Below are 21,029 nucleotides of genomic sequence, written 5' to 3' on the forward strand. Positions count from 1 at the left end.
GAGTAGATGACCCCTAACGATTATGGGGTCACTCTGTGAAAGGTCAAGGTCACAGGGGCCCGAACATTGAAAACCATTTCCGGTCAATAACTTGAGAACCACTTGACCCAGAATGATGAAACTTCATAGGATGATTGGTCATGCAGAGTAGATGACCCCTAACGATTTCAGGGTCACTCCATTAAAGGTCAAGGCCACAGGGGCCTGAACATGGAAAACCATTTCCAATCAATAACTTGAGAACCTCTCGACCCAGAATGTTGAAACTTCATAGGATGATTGTTCATGCAAAGTAAATGACCCCTATTGTTTTTGGGGCCACTCCGTTAAAGGTCAAGGTCACAGGGGCCTGAACATTGATAACCAGTTCTGATCAATAACTTGAGAACCACTTGACCCAGAATGTTGAAACTTCATAGGATGATTGAACATGCAGAGTAGATGACCCCTATTGATGTTGGGGTCAGTCTGTTAAAGGTCAAGGTTACAGTGGCCTGTTCATGTAAAATCATTTTCTGGAAATAACTTGAGAACCACTTGACCTACAATGTTGAAACTTAATAGGATGATTGGACATGCAGAGTAGATGACCCCTATTTATTTTGAGGTCACTTGATCAAAGGTCAAGGTCACAGGAGCCTGAACAGTGACTTGAGAACCACTAGGCCAAGAGTGTTGAAATTTAGTGGGATGACTGGACATGCCAAGTAGATGATCCCTATTGCAGCCAACCATCAGTGTCTCTTTGATTTTTGCTCCTGACCCCTATTGACTTCTTGCCTATAGGACTTTGCATTAGGGGAGACATGCGCTTTTTTACAAAAGCATTTTCTAGTTTCAGTTTAATTTTGATGCTTTATCACCATGTCTCTGATGTGTCTGAATGGATTGGATTCAAACTAGAAATGTGGTTGTTCCATATCATTACTTACATCATATGACACAAGGTCCTTAACCCTGTCACCAAATTTTTATGCCCCCGGCATCTACTGATGCGGGAGGCATATAGTGATTGTCCTGTCTGTCCATTCGTCCGTCCGTCCGTACGAGGTTAACCAAATGTGACCGTTTCGTCTAGCATCAATACCCCTTACTAGAATGACTTGATACTAATGCAGATGTAACCTGTGACCATTCCTCATCTTAGGTTGCTTTATATGGGCCATCTCTTGGTTAACCAAATGGGACCGTTTCGTCTAGCATCAATACCGCTTACAGGAATGAATTGATACTAATACAGATGTAACCTGTGACCATTCCTCATCATCAATCATCACCTGACCTCAGTTTGACCTTGACCTCGTTTTGGACTTGGGTTGCTTTGTATCGACAAGGATGCCACCGGGGGCATCAAGCGTTTATTGAACGCAGCTCCTTGTTTTTATCAATTATGCCCCCTTTTTATTTAGAATTTCAGAATAAAATTGTGTATCTTAGTTATTACTTAATTGTTTTGTCTCCAACTTAAAACAGTTGTTCCATATTATTAGCCACATGATGTGACACATTTCTATTACAGAAATAATCTATTAATTATACCCTCTTTATACTTAGTTATTGTTTTGATACACTTCCACCCTGTCTCTGTCATTACTTAAGATATATTTGACTCAAACTTCCTTGAATGTGTCCTATTTCACTATTCATTATGGAAATAATCAAGCAAGTTGTCTCCTGTGACAGCTGTTGTTGCCCATCTGAGCACAGGCTGAGCTGTTTTGATTGACTAGATTTCATAAAAAATCAGGTGTTTTCTAGTTACCTGAACCAGTGGGACACCAGAATCAGTGTATTTTGTACTTTTCAGTAATTACAAGGCTATAACTTTGACCCAACTAAAGGGACTTTAATGTGACTTTACACAGGGGTAGATGATAATGAAGTATGAGGAATAACAGTAGAACCATACTCTCATGAATTGTTATTGTATGAAAAGCATTCTGCACTTTTTAGCTCGACTATTCGAAGAATAAGTAGAGCTATCCTACTCACCACGGCGTCGGGTGTCACACCTTGGTTAAGTTTTTCGTACCAGTCCACTTTTTGACAAAGTCTTTTGAGATGAAGCTTCGAAACTTTCAACACTAAGTCTTGTTTACCATCACCATGGCCAGTTATAGGCAAGAGCACATAACTCTATCAAGGATTTTGGCTGAATTATGGCCCCTTTTGAGTTAGAAATCATGGTTAAGTTTTTCGTACCAGTTCATATTTTGGCAAAGTCTTTTGAGATAAAGCTTTGAAACTTTCAACACTTGTTAAGCATCACCGTGTCTAGTTATAGGCAAGAGTACATAACTCCATCAAGGATTTTGGCTGAATTATGGCCCCTTTTGACTTTGAAATCTTGGTTAAGTTTTTCGTACCAGTTCATATTTTGACAAAGTCTTTTGAGATAAAGCTTTGAAACTTTCAACACTTGTTTACCATCACCATGTCCAGTTATAGGCAAGAGCACATAACTCCATCAAGAATTTTGGCTGAATTATTGCCCTTTTTGACTTAGAAATCTTGGTTAAGCTTTTCATACCAGTTCATATTTTGGCAAAGTCTTTTGAGATAAAGCTTTGAAACTTTCAACGCTTGTTTACTATCACCATGACCAGTTATAGGCAAATGTACATAACTCCATCAAGGATTTTGGCTGAATTATGGCCCCTTTCTACTTAGAAATCTTGGTTAAGTTTTTCATACCAGTTCATATTTTGTGTAAAGTGTTTGACATATGGCTTTGAAACTTTTATCACTTATTCAGTATAATAGTCTATATCTGTAGGAAAGAGTACATAACTCTATCATCTATTTTGGTTGAATAACAGCCCTTTTTGGACTTGGAAATCTGTTCTGTTTTCATACAAGTCTATGTTTTGTCAAAACTATTTGACATATAGCTTTTAAACTTTGAACACTTGTTTATTATTATGATTTCCATCTGTAGGCAAGAGTACATAACTCTGACAACTATTTTGGCTGAATTATGGCCCTTTTTGGACTTTGAAATTGGTTCACACATTGCCATTTAGTGCAAGACTTATCGGAATCCACAAATACTGGAACATTGTCTAATCTATTTTTTTCTTTTTCTGAATATCTATGTTAATATTTTGACCCCGTTATTCAATCAATCCTTCGAATAGTCGAGCACGCTGTCATCAGACAGCTCTTGTTTCACAGTCTATGATTGTGTATTATTTATATCTATTATAACCTTTTTCAAACAAGTTTTTTGGTGGTGGTTTAACTCACATTTAGTGATAGCTCTAGTTGTATTTAAGTTTGCATTCAGTCATGACATGTTCTAAAAATACTTTAAAACACTTTGATCATTAATGGTAAAAGGTCGTCTTTGTAGACAGACACATCTGTCGGCTGGTATTGATTGATATATGTAGATACCATCTGGATATAAAACACATTAGACTGTTAAGTGTGGAGGTAGCATGCCTTTGAATACACAACATTTTGTTTTGTTCATTTCTTTGGTCAAACAGGAACAGGTATGTTCTATAAGAGCACATTTAACAAATGTATTTGTACATGCTATTTTGAATATGTAAGGCATAAAAAAAGTTGTTTGTTTCCGGTATCCCAACCTACACTCAAGTTTTGGCCCGACCCTAAATGTTTTTATGGCCTTGGAGAACATTTTTTTCAACTTTTTAAAAAAAGTTGCAAAACTGCACTTTTTATATGCTGTAAACATGGTCAATGATGCTCAAAAGGCATTACCCTCTTATTTGTTTTGTTTTTTTGACACACAAAAGTATTTTCCGAAAAGTCTCACTTAATAAAAAAAAAAAACACTCCCCCCCACCCCCTCAAAAAAAATTCCGACTTACCTACCCTAATTGTTTTGAGCATGTTATTGGAAACAAACAAATTTTTTAGGCCTAAAATATCTGATAATTTTTGCAGCTCAGCATGTTTGCTAACTGTACCTGCTGTATCTATAGCCCAGGTTCGGAGTCCCATTTCTGTTCTATTAGCATTATGTATTGTCCTAACGCTTAGCTTACAGTTCAGTAGTAAACACCAGTTATTTATGTTATCAATTAGAGGCTGTACCATAGCTCTTCGCATTCTTCGATTTTTCAAAAAAAGTGGTTTTTACAAGAGCACCGGTTGCGATTAAAAATGTAAACAACGGACTCTGTCTATAAATTATTTGAATGAATGAATGATCGTCGATCTCAGTCATAATATTGATTGACAGTGAATGCCAATGACTCCTTGTGTTGCAGAAAGGTATTTAGTTTGAAACTGTAATTTCCTATCAATTGATATCCTCTCGAAACTGGTAAAGTAATTGCTTATATTTGGACAAAGCCCACTGTCTTTACCATCTGCCAGCTGCTAAAAAGGCAAATATATGTGTCAGGACATGAGATTTTTGGCCCAAATGCGATTTTGGTCGAAAATGGGGTTTTCAGCTAATCTGACACATTGTCATGTTCAAAGTAAAAATTTGCAATTTGACAATAGAAATCAGCCATTGTTATGGAGAAATTACTGCTTTTCGGACATCATATTTTCGTCTAACTGAATCAAAATAGAGGCAGAATATCTTAATGCAAACTCCTTCTTAAAATAATATGAAAAGAAAATGCATAACGAAATATCAAACACAGCATGCAGTTTATTAAATTTATTTTTTTCTGTTTCTTTCTTTCATATTAGCACAAATTATTTTCCCCTAAAATCGTTTCCATGGCAACACAGTTGTTAAATCCAATTTTAAATAGTTCCTTGATAAACACGGACAAAACGGTCGATATGAATTTAATTAATATTTTAAAACTACATATTGTGTAAATATTACTACTTACCTGTAAATCGCGCCATACCATTCATTATCCCTTTTAAATTAATCGTCAAATTACGATTTAAAAGTTTCCTTTCTCACGACCTTTCATGTTTACAAATGGCGTGTTGATACAAAGGGCGATAAATTGTCAGTTATTTGATAATACGGAATGGCAAAACACGGAAATGTTACAATATATGCTTGATAAATGACGTTTGTCTCTTCATTCGTTTATTGTCCCAATAATATAGTGTTAATTGATAAAATGCATTAATTGACACGAAAACGTGTTGAACTCCACACATTTTTGTGACGTAACTTTAATCGGGTTTTTCTCGAATGACGTAACGCCGCATTTGGGCCAAAAATCTCATGGCGCGACACATATAAGATTCAGTGTAAGTTATATTTCACTGGTACTACCAGTTATTAAGTTCATACTCTAAAAAACACGTCAGAGAAATTTGGGCAGTTTTGACCGATTAAAACGTTTACAGCATTAGATTATATTTTTCTTTACACGAAAATTGCCGTTAGGTAACAAAGTGAATATGCCGATAATCTGGAGTAGGCCGATTATGTGTTATTGTCACAAAACTGTTCCAGTTTACGTAATGTAATCGATGCACTTAAACTGCCTGGCTATAGCTACTGCTGTTATAGGGAAGTGGTATAGTGTCTGCCTCTGGTGTGAGAGGTCCTTGGTTCGAGTCCCAGTTACAGCTTAACAATTTTCATTCTGCTATTTTTGCTGTTAAAGGACTGTTCCAGTTGTTCTATATTTTTAGCACACAGTATCGTGGATCATTATTTAGAAATCCAGGTCACAGCTGAATGTTAAATCAAATGCACCCAAGAAGAAAATATTCGCTATATTATGTCCCTTTGATGTTTCTGCGCTCCAGGTTCAAGAAGAGTTACATTTCCATGATCACAAAATTTTCTTTTACATGAAAAATATTAAATGCTCATAACTCTACGTTTCTGGTTAAAATATTGCCAGAATATCTATTTTTAAGAAATATATGGACATTTGTCTTCATTTCAAAGCTTTTTAACCTCATACCTATGATTTAAAAAACTTAGGTACTATCTCTATATCAATATCATAAACATTTTTATTATGTACCTATATAAATTTTGAATAGGCAGCAAAAATTCTGTATTGTACCTTTTGTATTGTATGTTGACGGACTACTTTCATATAATATGCATGACCTGACACATTTCTATAAATAGCGCACACAAAAACTTCACTCATTTTTATTTTAACACCAACAAACATTTAAGATTTCGTCCGATAACAGAACAACAAATAAAAAACATGTGGAGGTATATAATAAAAGAGTCATTACAACAGTAGCTGGATCTGGGATTTTGTATTTGGCTCTCGTGGATTTTGTAAGGATGGATCACACTGCGCTTGCACGCCTTGTGAGATCTGATCTGGCAAAATCCACCTGAGCTGAATACAGCATCCCAGATTGACCTACTACTATAATAACCCTATTGTATTCTATACTTACGAATTTTCAGTCTCAAATATAGCCTGTATTTCACTGATGAATACAAAGTACTGTATTCAATTCCTATCAGATACGGAAAAATATTCAGTCGAAAATGACGTCTCTATGTTCCATGCATCAAAAGAATTGCCATTGAAATGAGTATTCAGTATTTGCTTAAAATAATAGTCAATTTTGACTGATATAACTCCAGAAATGGGTATACATGTATGTATATAAAAAGATGTTCTTCAAAATGATTCCTTAATGTGCAATGATGCTGTCGTGGATATTTCGAGGCTGGATCTGTAAGTACCTCTTGGGATCCAGGTCCGACAAAATTCTTTCAAGGTGAATCAAGATACTGTTATAATAGACCTGTTGTATCTGATACTTGCATGCTGTGTACTGTCTTATTTTTGCATAGGCTTTATTTAGCAATTCGTTGGTTAGCAGCTGCATTGGCATTGTTAAGAAATCACAAAATGTGAGTGTTGGTATTATACGACATGGTGAAGATTAATATTGAAGAATATTTTGAATTCATGAGCTGCATTATTTGCAAATACATTTGAAACTTGATATCTCAAGTTGGCTTATCTCAAATCTCCGGCTATCTCGAAGACATTTTCAAATTATCAAGGGAGATATAGGTATGAGATTATGGAAGGAGATTTATATGTAAAGATTTTATGTATGCATGGATATTCAGATAATTAAACACAAATATTAACGATAACAAGGTTGTGTGCCCATGCTTAAGACCCCAAACAGGTGATAGTTATCAACACTTTTATTATAGGAAAATAAATAATAGCATTCCTTATCATTATGCCAAAAATAACAGATCTATATTGTAATAACTGATAAGAAAATTATATTAAGATTCGCTTTCTTACTTTATTTAAGCCTTTTAAGCATGTTTGGTAAAATTTTAGCTTCAAATTGAACACTTGTGATTTTCATTGACAGCTTGTTACAGTAGGTAATGTGTTTAGTTCTCCACATTTGTAGATTACTGTAGACACTTGTGTATAATGTTCAGTTTTCTTATCACAGGGACAGCCCCGAATCATGTTTGTGTTATACACAGGTATAGATGATTTTCCAACATCAAAGCAAGTTTGTTAGGCTTTTACCATTCCAATAAAGGGAGACTACTCTTTGTGCTGTCTAGGCTAAAATCTAAGCTTGCTATTACATTTCATAATAGACAAGGTTTGATTTTAAAACAAAATGACTTTATACGAATTCAGTAGAATTTGAAGAATCATAAATATTATTGTGATACTAATTAAAGATCAATATAATCTTTAACCAAGATCTAACCTGCCACGAGGCATCACACAAATTGCCAATAAATACCAGCGGTTTGTTTCTCAACAGATCGTAACAAAAGACAATCACATCTTCAGTTATCAGTTCGAATTGAGAAGCTTGTGTCATTGAAATAAAAAAACACACAAATAAAATGCTATTTTATCGGTTTTAATTTCAAGAAAACAAAAATTGATAGTTAAGCAGGACTGATTGTTGTTGGCTGTGGAGGTAAAATTTATTACCGATGTCAATGTCTGCTCAACTTTCATTTTCAGTCTACTCCAGAATTGATCAAAAAATGTTTTTCCCAGGATTTTTGGCTAAAAATGAGGATGCACATTATACATGGGTATCTATGGTACTCTTCTGAAACTACTGGTGGGATTTCAACCTAACTTTGTAGAAATGCTAAGTACCATGGTTAGTTTTGCATATCATTGGATATTCAAAAATTTTATAGTGATGTGTACTGTTGTGGCCGTATTGTCAGTACATCAGTATGTCATAAGCTCTGACAGTCCAACATATTCAAGGGTATAGGAGCTTGGGCCATAACACATTATTATGATGTTGTGGAATTGGGGGCTCCATGAATAATTTCAAAGTCATTGCACAAAAAATGAAGTTTTTTTAAACCTTAGATGCACTAAACAGTCCAACGTATGCTGAAGTCCACCTCCAAATAAAGGCCATTACTATATTGTCTTATTAAGGTCACTACTGTTTATTCTCATTTAATCATAAAATAGTGTGAATTTACCTTAATTTGTTGTGAGACCACATGTCAACAAAATTTATTTTCATTTCCAAAGATTTGTCTTTACAGGTAGATTTGACTGTAATTAATTTTCATAAGATTGAAAAAAGAAATAAGAATTTCAGACCATAGATACTCAGTAATATGTTTGATCTTTTCAGACACTTAGCAAAAATTAAAGTTAACTGCCTTTGAGAGTTGCTGATAACCGACTGCTGAAAAATATTGCTGATAGATGATCATATTTAAGTCAAAATATTTCCCTTACAGTACAGCAGAGAGTATATCAGTAGGTGGACACCTTCATCTCCACCAATTTGTTGCTTCCATTGCACAACCGTTTCCTATACCCCCGATATTTAAAGGTGTAAAAATAGTACTACACATCTTGAACTATTTAAAACGTTAAAAGTAATTGAAATATTTCAGGCTCCTGTTCAGAAGATCAGACGTGGTGTAATGGAAACTGTATACCTAAAACCAGTCCCTGCAACGAACTTATATGTGACTTCCCAGGGTTTGCGTGTAATGACAAGAAATATTGTTTTCCTGCTGAGAAGAAATGTAATGGAGAAGATGATTGCCCTGATAAATCGGACGAGATTGGTTGCCGTATGTACATTCTTGTTACAGATTATAATCATCACCTCACCATTTTGCTATTCAGAGTTTTGGCCCCTTAAAGGGCCAAAATTTGCTGTTTTTGGTTTGTGAACACGAGAGACCACATTTTGCAATTGATTTTAATGAAACTTGCACACAACTTGTATTAGCATAATATCTTTGTTCCTTTCGAAAACTGGCCAGATTCCATCAAGGGTTTAAGAGTTATGGCGCCTTAAAGGGCCAACATTTGCTATTTTTGGCTTGTGAACACGATAAAGACCTCATTTTGCAATTGATTTTAATTAAACTTGCACACAACTTGAATTAGCATAATAACTTTGTTCCTTTCAAAAACTGGTCAGATTCCATTATGGGTTCTAGAGTTATAGCCCCTTAAATGGCCAAAATTTGCTATTTTTGGCTTGTGAACTTGATAGAGACCACATTTTGCAATTGATTTTAATAAAACTTGCACACAACTTGTATTGGCATAATATCTTTGTTCCTTTTGAAAACTGGCCAGATTCCATCAAGGGTTTAAGAGTTATGGCGCCTTAAAGGGCCAAAATTTGCTATTTTTGGCTTGTGAACACGATAAAGACCTCATTCTGCAATTGATTTTAATAAAACTTGCACACAACTTGTATTTGCATAATATCTTTGTTCCTTTCGAAAACTGGCCAGATCACATCATGGATTCTAGAGTTACGGCCCCTTAAAGGACCAAAATTTGCTATTTTTGGCTTGTGAACACGATAGAGACCACATTTTGCAATTGATTTTAATTAAACTTGCACACATTTTGTATTGGCATATCTTTGTTCCTTTCGAAAACTGGTCAGATTCCATTATGGGTTCTAGAGATATAGCCCCTTAAAGGGCCAAAATTTGCTATTTTTGGCTTGTGAACACGATAGAGACCACATTTTGCAATTGATTTTAATGAAACTTGCACACAACTTGTATTGGCATAATATCTCAGTTCCTTTCGAAAACTGGTCAGATTCCATCATTGGTTCTAGAGTTATAGCCTCTTAAAGGGCCAAAATTTGCTATTTTTGGCTTGTGAACACGATAGAAACCACATTTTGCAATTGATTTTAATGAAAGTTGCACACAACTTGTATTGGCATAATATCTCGGTTCCTTTCGAAAACTGGCCAGATCCCATCATGGGTTCTAGAGTTATGGACCTTAAAGGGCCAAAATTTGCTATTTTTGGCTTGTGAACACGATAGAGACCACATTTTGCAATTGATTTTAATGAAACTTGCACACAACTTGTATTGGCATAATATCTTTGTTCCTTTCGAAAACTGGTCAGATTCCATCATGGGTTCTAGAGTTATAGCCTCTTAAAGGGCCAAAATTTGCTATTTTTGGCTTGTGAACACGATAGAGACCACATTTTGCAATTGATTTTAATGAAACTTGCACACAACTTGTATTGGCATAATATCTTTGTTCCTTTCGAAAACTGGTCAGATTCCATCATGGGTTCTAGAGTTATAGCCCCTTAAAGGGCCAACATCTGCTATTTTTGGCTTGTGAACACGATAGAGATCACATTTTACAATTGATTTTAATGAAACTTGCACACAACTTGTATTGGCATAATATCTTTGTTCCTTTCGAAAACTGGTCAGATTCCATCATGGGTTCTAGAGTTATAGCCTCTTAAAGGGCCAAAATTTGCTGTTTTTAGCTTGTGAACACGATAGAGACCACATTTTGCAATTGATTTTGAATGAAACTTGCTCACAACTTGTATTGGCATAATATCTCGGTTCCTTTTGAAAACTGGCCAGATCCAATCATGGGTTCTAGAGTTATGGAATTGCTATTTTGGCATTTTGAGCCATAAATAGACTTCATTTATAGTTTGATTTGATACAAACTTGCAAAATATCTTTAACATCAACAGATCTTGGATTCCATGATGAATTCAGCAGATCCAGTCCTGGGTTTTAGAGTTACTGCCCCTAGAAGGGGAAAAATTTTCTATCAGCCATACAGAGGTTTCATTTATGCTTTGATTTGATATCAAATAATAAACTTGTTTACACTCTAGGGGGAACGTTTTTGTTTCTATCCTCATAAAACTTTGTCAGAATGTTTGTTATCATTAAGTCTTGGATGATTTCAAATCTGGGTCATGTAGGGTCAAAAGCTAGGTCACTAGGTCAAATCAAAGGAAAATCTTGTATACACTCTAGAGGCCACTGTTTTGCTCCAATCATCCTGAAACTTGGTCGGAATGTTTGTTTTCATGAAATTTTGGATAAGTTCGAATCTGAGTCATGTGGGATAAAAAATTAGCTCACAGTCAAATCAAAGAAAATGCTTGTTTACATTCAGGAGGCCACATTTTTGGTCCAATCTTGATGAAAATTGGTCAGAATATTTGTCTCCATGAAATCACTAGGTAAAACATGTTTACACTGTTACGGTGTGTTACTCAGGTGAGCGACCTAGGGCCATCTTGGCCCTCTTGTTTTATGATACCTTGAAGCCTCAACTGTTTTTTGGCTTTATATGCAATATTTACAAATAAATGCTGGACATGTTAGTTATGTTTTGGCAGTGTATTTTGCCACTCTTTTCCTCAAATAATGATTGGCCTGTATTATGATAGATACAGCTTTCAAACTGTGATTGCTGATATTTTGCCTTCTTAAAATGAGTTTTTTGGGGCTATATTGCAATCATTTACACTTGCCATCCATCCTGAAACATTTAAAATGATGACTTTGACACCACTAAATGGAATTCAATACAACTTGATAGATTGTAGTGGCAGGAAGTGCTATGCATAATAACCATAACTCAAAAAGTATTTGACCTAGGATTACGAAAACTTTACAGGAATAATTATTCAGCATGTGAGGTTGTGCGCCTTGGGTTTTGTTAAACATTTCACACAGCCAGACCAGAGTTATGGCCCATGATTGTCAAAAAGATGCATTTAGTGCACACTAGTTTGTGTTGCATGTATTTTGAGGTAGAATCATAAATATTAGAGGATTATTATATAGCATGTGAAGTTGCACAGCTAGTGTTCTGTTTGGGATTTCACTCAACAAGACCAGAGTTATGGCCCTTGTCTTAGTAAAAATTACACAAAGTGCTTAAAAGGTTATGTTATGTATATCTTAAAAATATTTCACCTAGAGTCATAAAACCATGTACAGTGTCAGGAAGTAGGGGCAGCAGTTTCCTATGGACACACATCTGGTTAGACTGTACAGTTTTGTAATTTGTACTTTGTATAATCGACCCATACTGTATAGCCGATCTTTAGACACTGTCAAGATTGATGAAGTAAGAAGTAAGTCATGTGAGATAAATTGTCATATAGTTTTCACTGTTTTCCCCATAATTTTTGTGCCCCCCCATGAGTGGTGGGGGCATATAGATTTGCTCTTATCCGTCCGTCCTTCCGTCCGAGAATGTTGTGTCGCGCCTAGCTCCAAAAGTATTTGACGTAGAATCACAAAACTTTACAGGAATGTTGGTCAGCATGTGTAGTTGTGCACATGGGTTTTGCGTCCGGATTCATTCAGTCGTATAGGAGTTACGGCCCCTGACTTTGTAAAAATTGGTCATTTTAGTGTTGTGTCACGCTTAGCTCCAAAAGTATTTGATGTAGAGTCACAAAACTTTACAGGAATGTTGGTCAGCATGTGTAGTTGTGCACCTGGGGTTTCGCGTCCGGATTCATTCAGTCGTGTAGGAGTTATGGCCCCTGACTTAGTGAAAAATTGGTCATTTTAATATTGTGTCGCGCGTAGCTCCAAAAGTATTTGACCTAGAGTCACCAAAGTTTACAGGAATGTTGGTCAGCATGTGCAGTTGTGCACCTGGGGTTTCGCGTCCAGATTCATTCAGTATTTTAGGAGTTATGCCCCTGACCTAGGAAAAAATTTTCATTTTAATGTTTTGTCGTGTGTAGCTCCGAAAATATTTTACCTACAGTCATTATTTCACTACACAAGACCAGACTTATTGTCCAGACTTACTCAAAAAAAAAAAGTTTGTGAAACATGTATGTTAAAATGTACTTGACCTAGAATCATAAAACATGAGAGGATTGTTTTATAGCCTATGAAGTGTTCTCTTTTGGATTTTACTCAGCTAGGCCAGAGTTATGGCCAACTAAGTGAAAAATACACATAAGGTTCTTAAAAGTTTGTGTTGCAAACATCTTAAAAATTGTTTAACCTGAGTCATTAAACCATGTTACAGTGGCAGGAGTGTGGGGCACCTGTGTTCTATGGACACACATCTAGTTCATAATTTTAATACTAAATAAAGTGACTCTAAAAGCATTGAACGTAATTTAATGTAACATATTTCGTATGATTTCTAAATGATATGTCAAGCTTTTAAAATTCAATATACAAATTATGTTACATACAAATTTCATCACATAACCTTTACAGTTGATAATTACCTATGCCTAGCTTAAATACTGATAAGAGTAATTTTTGGAAGAGTTATTAAAGGTACTTCTTTTGTTGCAGCTGGCGGGGATATGATCCAGAGGTCTCGATTCGAACTCAACTCTGAAAGAACCCAGCTCACGCTGAGAAATGTAAAACTTGAGGATTCTGCATGCCTTCAGTGTCTTGTCAGAAATGAGTATGGTTCATCTATAGCAGATGCTTGTCTCACTATCATAGGTAAATTTATATATTTGACCAGGTTTCTCAAAGTGTTTTTCAATAGGGAGAGCGTATATCTGTGGATTGCTGGGCTCCGAGTTGATCCACTTAGAGGGTATATATTCTCCATGACAATTGATAAAAGACATTATGCCTGAAATAATTTGTCCTCCACATCTGATTCATGTTGAGAAGTTTGCAGTTACTTGTAGAAAACAGAAATTTTATTCTGTTACTGAATCTAAGAATAAGGTTGCTGTGGTAAGAAAATACTTAAATATTTCATAACACTTCTCGAAGGCTTTATAGTGCGTCTTTTATGGGGGACGTTTTTTTGTCAGGGTCGTTTTTTTAGGTGAAGAAATTTTACTTCACATATATATAACGTTGCTATTACAACTGCTGCTAATGGCCTTCACTCTGTTTGTAGACAAGATTGTATTACTGAGGGGTCCAAATTCGACGTACGATGTTGCACCAGGAATGGTACTGGATATCTATGCCGAGGCAACCACTGATAAACAGTGGCAGAAACAGATGGTGTATATATGGCAGTGGTATGAGGAAGGGCCAGTTGATCAGAAAACTGGTCAAACTACAACAAGTAAGTAATGCTAAATGTGCTGCAGAAATAGTTGGTTTCAGGGTTTCCGAACATCACTGCATTTTTCACACCATAATTTTGACATGCATTGAGCAATCTTTTTTATTGGGCAGAATTAGTTTTGCAACAGAACAGAAGTCAGTATCTTAAAGGTTAAGGTCAGTGTAAGGGGTTAGAGGTGATGTCAGCTCTTGTCTGTGCTGTATAATTTGCCAAAATATTCGAGTAATTGAGGTGGCGTGTCATAAGATAATGGAATGGACATTGTTGAAGTTTTGGGATCAACATTCTAGCCTTTGTTCATCTAACTTTTGTGAAAGTGCCAATCAGTTCAATCTAGGCACCTGTTCAACAATTGAAAGGTACAGATTTTTTTTCCTAAGGGCCTTTGTGGCTGATGGCCAAGTTGGCTTACTTTGAGTGATTTAAACCCCTTACCACTGTGGATAGAGTTTTTCTTGGTCTGCCAATATGTAGAAGCCTACCAGCTAAAGGTAGAGCCCTTACCATGCTAAATTTCTGTAATGAAAAATATATGAATATAAATCTTCCAATTTGGACAGTACCATTAACTATTAAAAGGGGTACTTACCAAAAAGATACTAGCTGAATAGTGAACAGTGCAGGTCTACACTGGTCACAAAAGCAGAATCAATCGTGTCCAGCATGATAAGGGTTAAAATTAAAGAAACACAGATTTTCAACTTGGACTGTTTGTATCTATGTTGTTATGAGAGAATAATTCTGTACTATATATGCAGTTACCTGGCAGGGTTAATTGTCAGTTTTTAACTGCTTTTCAGACAGCTTGAACTGTGTGTTTTATGTCATGTAGTATTGGATTAAATGATGATGTCGAACTAATGTTCGCTTGAATTCAACAGGACAAGCAAAATGGAGTTCAAGCCATCGAAAAATATACATTGTATAGAAATTTTGCCTGGACCTTACAATGAGTTTCAGCCAAGGGTGGTGTATGAATTATTGGGAGTTTGAGGGATTGAAGTTTGACTGTATATATTTAAAGTTTAAAGAATCTTAGCTATCAACTTAACGGACCATATTGACTTTATCTATGTTACAGGAGCAGTAACACTACCACCAAAAGAACCATTTGGGACTTACTTCCGTATATCTCAAAATGGCAAAAGTATGGTGATCAATTTTCCAGAAGTAAGGGAGGACGACCAGGCCATGTACAATGTCTACTATGCGCTTAAAGACAGAGTATATACACTTATCATTAAACACGACTATGATCAAATTGAAGTCAACTTTACCATTAATGGTGTAGAGATTGTTAAACCAAGTAAGTGTTTTTAGCTCGACTATTCGAAGAATAGTCTAGCTATTCTACTCACCCTGGCGTCGGCGTCGGCGTCACACCTTGGTTAAGTTTTTGCATGCAAGTACATACAGCTATCATTTAAAGGCATATAGCTTTGAAACTTATTTATTCTTTTTCTAGGTCAATTACCAACCTCACTGGGTCAAGTTCCATAACTCTAACATGTATTTTGAGCAAATTATGCCCCCTTTTGGACTTAGAAAATTCTGGTTGAAGTTTTACATGCAAGTTACTATCTCCAAAACTAATGCAGATATTGAATTGAAACTTCACATGTGTCTTCGGGGTTATAAAACTAGTTGATAGCACCAAGTCCCATAACTCTGACCTTCATTTTGGCCAAATTATGCCCCCTTTTGGACTTAGAAAATTCTGGTTAAAGTTTTGCGTGCAAGTACATACAGCTATTACTAAAAGGCATATAGATTTGAAACTTATTTTTTCTTTTTCTAGATCAATTACCTACCTCACTGGGTCAAGTCCCATAACTCTGGCATGTATTTTGGCCAAATTATGCCCCCTTTTGGACTTAGAAAATTCTGGTTAAAGTTTTGCGTGCAAGTACATACAGCTATTACTAAAAGGCATATAGATTTGAAACTTATTTTTTCTTTTTCTAGATCAATTACCTACCTCACTGGGTCAAGTCCCATAACTCTGGCATGTATTTTGGCCAAATTATGCCCCCTTTTGGACTTAGAAAATTCTGGTTAAAGTTTTGCGTGCAAGTACATACAGCTATTACTAAAAGGCATATAGATTTGGAACTTATTTATTCTTTTTCTAGATCAATTACCTACCTCACTGGGTCAAGTTCCATAACTCTTAACATGTATTTTGAGCAAATTATGCCCCCTTTTGGACTTACAAAATTCTGGTTAAAGTTTTACATGCAAGTTACTATCCCCAAAACTAATGCAGATATTGAATTGAAACTTAACATGTTTCTTCGGGGTTATAAAACTAGTTGATAGCATCAAGTCCCATAACTCTGATATGTCCCCTTTTGAACTTAAAACTCTTTTGATATTTAACATTTTGGGTAATAATTTCCAGCTTCTGTGACAATATTTCGAATAGTCGAGCTTGGCTGTCTTATGGACAGCTCTTGTTCTTCTGGTTATACGTATAAAGCACATATTTGCTGTTCACTGTTACATTTATTAAGTTATGATAATAGTAATAGTTTGGAATTATGTCACACTGGATGAGGAAAGCCATTATTATGTCTCCCACCACACAGTGGTGTGGGAGACATATTGATTTACTCCAGTCTGTGTGTGTGTGTGTCTGTCTGTCTGTCTGTCTGTGTGTCTGTCACAAAGCTTGTCCGCACTCTAAGTCGAACATTTCTCATCCGATTTTCACCAAACTTGAACAAAATGTGTTTGACCATAAGACCTCGGCCAAGTTCGATAACTAGCCAAATCGGTCCAGGCATCTTGGAGTTATGGCCCTTGAATTACCAAAAATCGGTCTTTTTACTCTTGTCCGCACTCTAATTCGAATATTTCTCATCCAATCTTCACCAAACTTAAACAAAATGTGTTTGACCATGAGAACTCGGCCAAGTTCGATAACTAGCCAAATCAGTCCAGGCATTTTGGAGTTACGGCCCTTGAATTTTCAAAAAATTGGCCTTTTTACTCATGTCCGCACTCTTAATCAAACATTTCTCATCCGATCTTCAAACTTGAACAAAGTGTGTTTGACCATGAGACCTCAGCCAAGTTCGATAACTAGCCAAATCGGTCCAGGCATTTTAGAGTTACGACCCTTGAATTACCGAAAAAATTTGTCTGTTTACTCTTGTCCGCTCTCTAAGTCGAACATTTCTAATCCGATCTTCACCAAACTTGAACAAAATGTGTTTGGCCATAAGACCTTACCCAAGTTCGATAACTAGCCAAATCCGCCCAGGCACTTTTGATTTATGGCCCTTGAATTACTGATTGGATCCACTCATCCAGACCATCTAATTGGATCCACTCGTCTAAAAAATCTAGAGAAACTAACATTTTTCATAGGGGCAGTTGTGGGAGACATGTGCTTTTCTCAAAAGCATCTCTAGTTAGTTGCGTATTTGAGAATGTATAATCTTCCCTGCAGCAGTGTTTGAACCTAGGAGATAATGAGGCTGACAAGACGTCCATTAGGTCACCACTCGCTTCGAGAGTGAAGGTAAAAGCAAATTAGTGTAACGTATGGTGCCTCTTTTTTCTTTGACTGTCTATCATTTTGTATACATTCATGGTTAGCTGATAATCTGTATTCCATGGACTGTTCCAAAACTTAACTGGTATTAATAAGATTACACAAATTGGTTATGTAGGTATTCTGTAGTTTGGTTAGGTGAACCAAGATTGATTTTAAAGGGGCAGCTAGGATATATGAAATATTAATCATTTGGAGGCATGCCCTTTAAAACAAATTTACATGTGTAAGAAAACTAGGATGCTATAAAAGATTCTATCATATTCATCTTGATACTTACCATTTTTAGGTCACCTGAACCAAAGGTTCATGGTCAGCTTTTGTGACCGGTCAATGTCCGTCGTGCGGTGTCAGTCGTCCGTCGTGAGTCCATCAACATTTTCTTAAAAAATCTTCTTGAAAACCACTGGGCAGAATTACACCAAACTTCACAGGAATGATCCTTGGGTGGTCCCCTTTCAAAATTTTTCAAAGAATTTCATTCCATGCAGAACTCTGGTTGCCATGGCAACCAAAAGGAAAAATTTAAAAATCTTCTAGTCCAAAACTGCAAGGCATAGAGCCTTGATATTTTGCATGTGACATCATCTAGTTGTCCTCTGTGAAGATTGTTCAATTGTGCCCCTGGGATGAAAAGAGGCCCTGCCCTGGGGGTCCCAAGTTTTACATAGACATATCTAGGAAAAAACTTTAAAGATCTTCTTGTCTGAAACTACAAGACCTAGGCCTTTGATATTTTGTATGTAGCATTGCCATGTAGTCCTATATGAAGATTGTTTAGATTGTGCCCCTGGGGTGAAAAGAGGCCCCGCCCCAGGGGTCCCAAGTTTTACATAGACTTATATAGGAGAAAACTTTAAAAATCTTCTTGTCTGAAACTGAAAGGCCTAGGCTTTTGATATTTGGTATGTAGCATTGCCTAGTGGACCTCTAACAGAATTGTTCAAATTATGCCCCTGGGGGTAAAAAGAGGGCCCACCCTGGGGGTCACTTGTTATATTAGTTATATAGGAAAAAATACTTCAAAATCAGATCATATTTCCTACACTGTTTAATTATATTTACCTGATGTATCCAAGTGTTTACAGGTCACCTTACTTTGACCTTGACCTATTGACCTACTTTCTTGTTTTTTAAGATACAGCCTTGAAATTTGGATGACATGTACAGTTTTGCATATTGATCTTAAAACTGACATTCAGTGACCATGAATTTGACCTGCTTTCTAATATTTTAGCATCAGTTTGCCATTTGAAACATGTTGCTCATATTACTCAGATGAGTGATTCAGGGTCATCGTGACCCTCTTGTTAATAGTTTACAGCCTTGATATTCACAAGTATTGTTCTTATTGTAGCTGGAGCACCAGTGGTAGAAGCCGCAGCAACAAATCTCTGGTTTATAGCTCTTATCCTCGCCATACTCATCTTGTTCATTGTTGTGGCGCTCATTGTGTGCTATATGTATAGGAATAGAGGTGGAACCTATCCATGTAAGTTTCGTTTACTGTAAAATTAAATTGATTGCTGCAAAATTCTGTGGATTTAGTCAAAATGACATTTCCATGGAGATTTCATTTTTATGCTCCCACTTGGGGCATTGAATTCATTTGAAGAAGCCGTCCAGCTGGCTTTTGGAAGTTCTGTGCTTCTCCCAAGGTGATGAAATACTGCTCTTAGGGGCACATGGGGTCTTCCTCCACCATCAAAGTTGGAAAGTGGCCATATGACCTAAATTGTGCCTGTGTTACATTGAACCCAACAAAAACAAAAAACCAAAAGGGGAAGCAGATAATCGCCACCTTGTCTGTCTGTCCGTAACTTCTTGTCTGGTGGATAACTCAGAAAGTATTGAAGATACCAAGTCATTAGGTCAAACCTTGTCTGGGGCTTAACTGGAATACTATGTACGGTAATGACTTCATACTGTACATATCGATAGGGAGTGTAGAGGCAAGGAACCATAACTTCATGTGGTCCCATTTTTGAATATCTCCCCTTTATTTTGATAACCTTGTCTGGATATAACTCAGTACTATGTAAGATATTGACTTCATACTTTACGTATTGATAGAGATCAGTGAGAGGGAGTGCAATGAAAAGAATCCATAATTCTAGGTGGTCCCATTTTTTAATTGTCTCCGTTTTTTAAAAAAAAAACGTCTGAATTCTACATAAGCTATTGACTTCATATTCATAGAGGTGCAGTGTTAAAGAACCGCAACTCTTGCTGACCACATTTTCATTACACAATCCCCTTATGCCACAGTAATTTCAGGGAGATCTGTTGATGTTATAAATCCCCTTGTTAAAACTTTCATGTTTGTTGGGACTAGATTTCATGAATTGACTCGACCACAAAAACCCATGAAAACTAGTCCCGGATATTTTTATTGTTAAGAAATATTTTTGACTTTTTATCAGTATATAAAATCCTTGTCGTTTTTATTGGCAGTTTACCTTTTAAGCTTTCCTGTAGGTTCTATTCTTTTTTGGTTTTAACATTATTATTACTTTATTAGTGCTGTATATCTGAAACTTTAAATACTTAGCTATAGAAACATAGGGCTTCTTCTGTATTGGCACTGGTTTAAATGTTGTAATATTTAATTTGCAGTGGACAAGAAGGAACATCAAGCAGGACATGATCCTGCACAGGAGTTAAAGGATAGTGGCTTACATGATGTCGGCAGAATGTAAGTTTTATTGTCTCATATTTCATTGTGGGGGCTCTTCACCATGCAGTTAAAGACATATATTTTTATTAACTTGTACATCGCTGCTGTGGTCTTAGAACTCTGGTCATGATGTAAAATTTTATGATGTTCTGAAGTTGTCATTCTGACTTACAGAACATTGATGGTTCCGCCCAGGTGCCTGCCCTGTCAGGGTATCTCCCTGGTGCTGGCCCTGTCAGGGTACCTCCCTGGTGCTGGCCCTGTCAAGGTATCTCCCTGGTGCCGGCCCTGTCAGGGTACCTCCCAGGTGCCGGCCCTGTCAGGGTATCTCATTGGTGCCGGCCCTGTCAGGGTACCTCCCTGGTGTTAGCCCATGCCAGAAAGAGTGATGGGGAGGGCACTTGTGGATCTTCCTTCACCTGTATAGCTGAAGAGTTGTGTCCATTTGACTTAAAATACAGTGAAACATCAGTCAGTTTTCAACATAAATTCTGATACAAATTGTTCACTAAGCAGATGATGGATCTTCA

General features: G+C 36.4%; 1 protein-coding gene across 4 annotated transcripts in view; it reads left to right on the forward strand.

Moving 5' to 3' along the window:
• Nucleotides 1–21,029, forward strand: part of LOC123540990 (uncharacterized) — an 84,817-nt gene that overhangs the window by 55,035 nt on the left and 8,753 nt on the right. For all 4 annotated transcript variants that reach the window (XM_053527245.1, XM_053527246.1, XM_053527247.1 and 1 more), the window contains exons 12-17: nt 8,816–8,998; nt 13,516–13,674; nt 14,087–14,260; nt 15,345–15,569; nt 19,180–19,314; nt 20,439–20,517. In XM_053527245.1, the coding sequence (XP_053383220.1) occupies nt 8,816–8,998; nt 13,516–13,674; nt 14,087–14,260; nt 15,345–15,569; nt 19,180–19,314; nt 20,439–20,517 (955 nt within the window). The remainder of the gene's footprint in view (nt 1–8,815; nt 8,999–13,515; nt 13,675–14,086; nt 14,261–15,344; nt 15,570–19,179; nt 19,315–20,438; nt 20,518–21,029) is intronic.

The sequence above is a fragment of the Mercenaria mercenaria genome, chromosome 16 (genome assembly GCF_021730395.1).
Source record: "Mercenaria mercenaria strain notata chromosome 16, MADL_Memer_1, whole genome shotgun sequence".
Taxonomy (NCBI): Eukaryota; Metazoa; Mollusca; class Bivalvia; order Venerida; family Veneridae; genus Mercenaria; species Mercenaria mercenaria.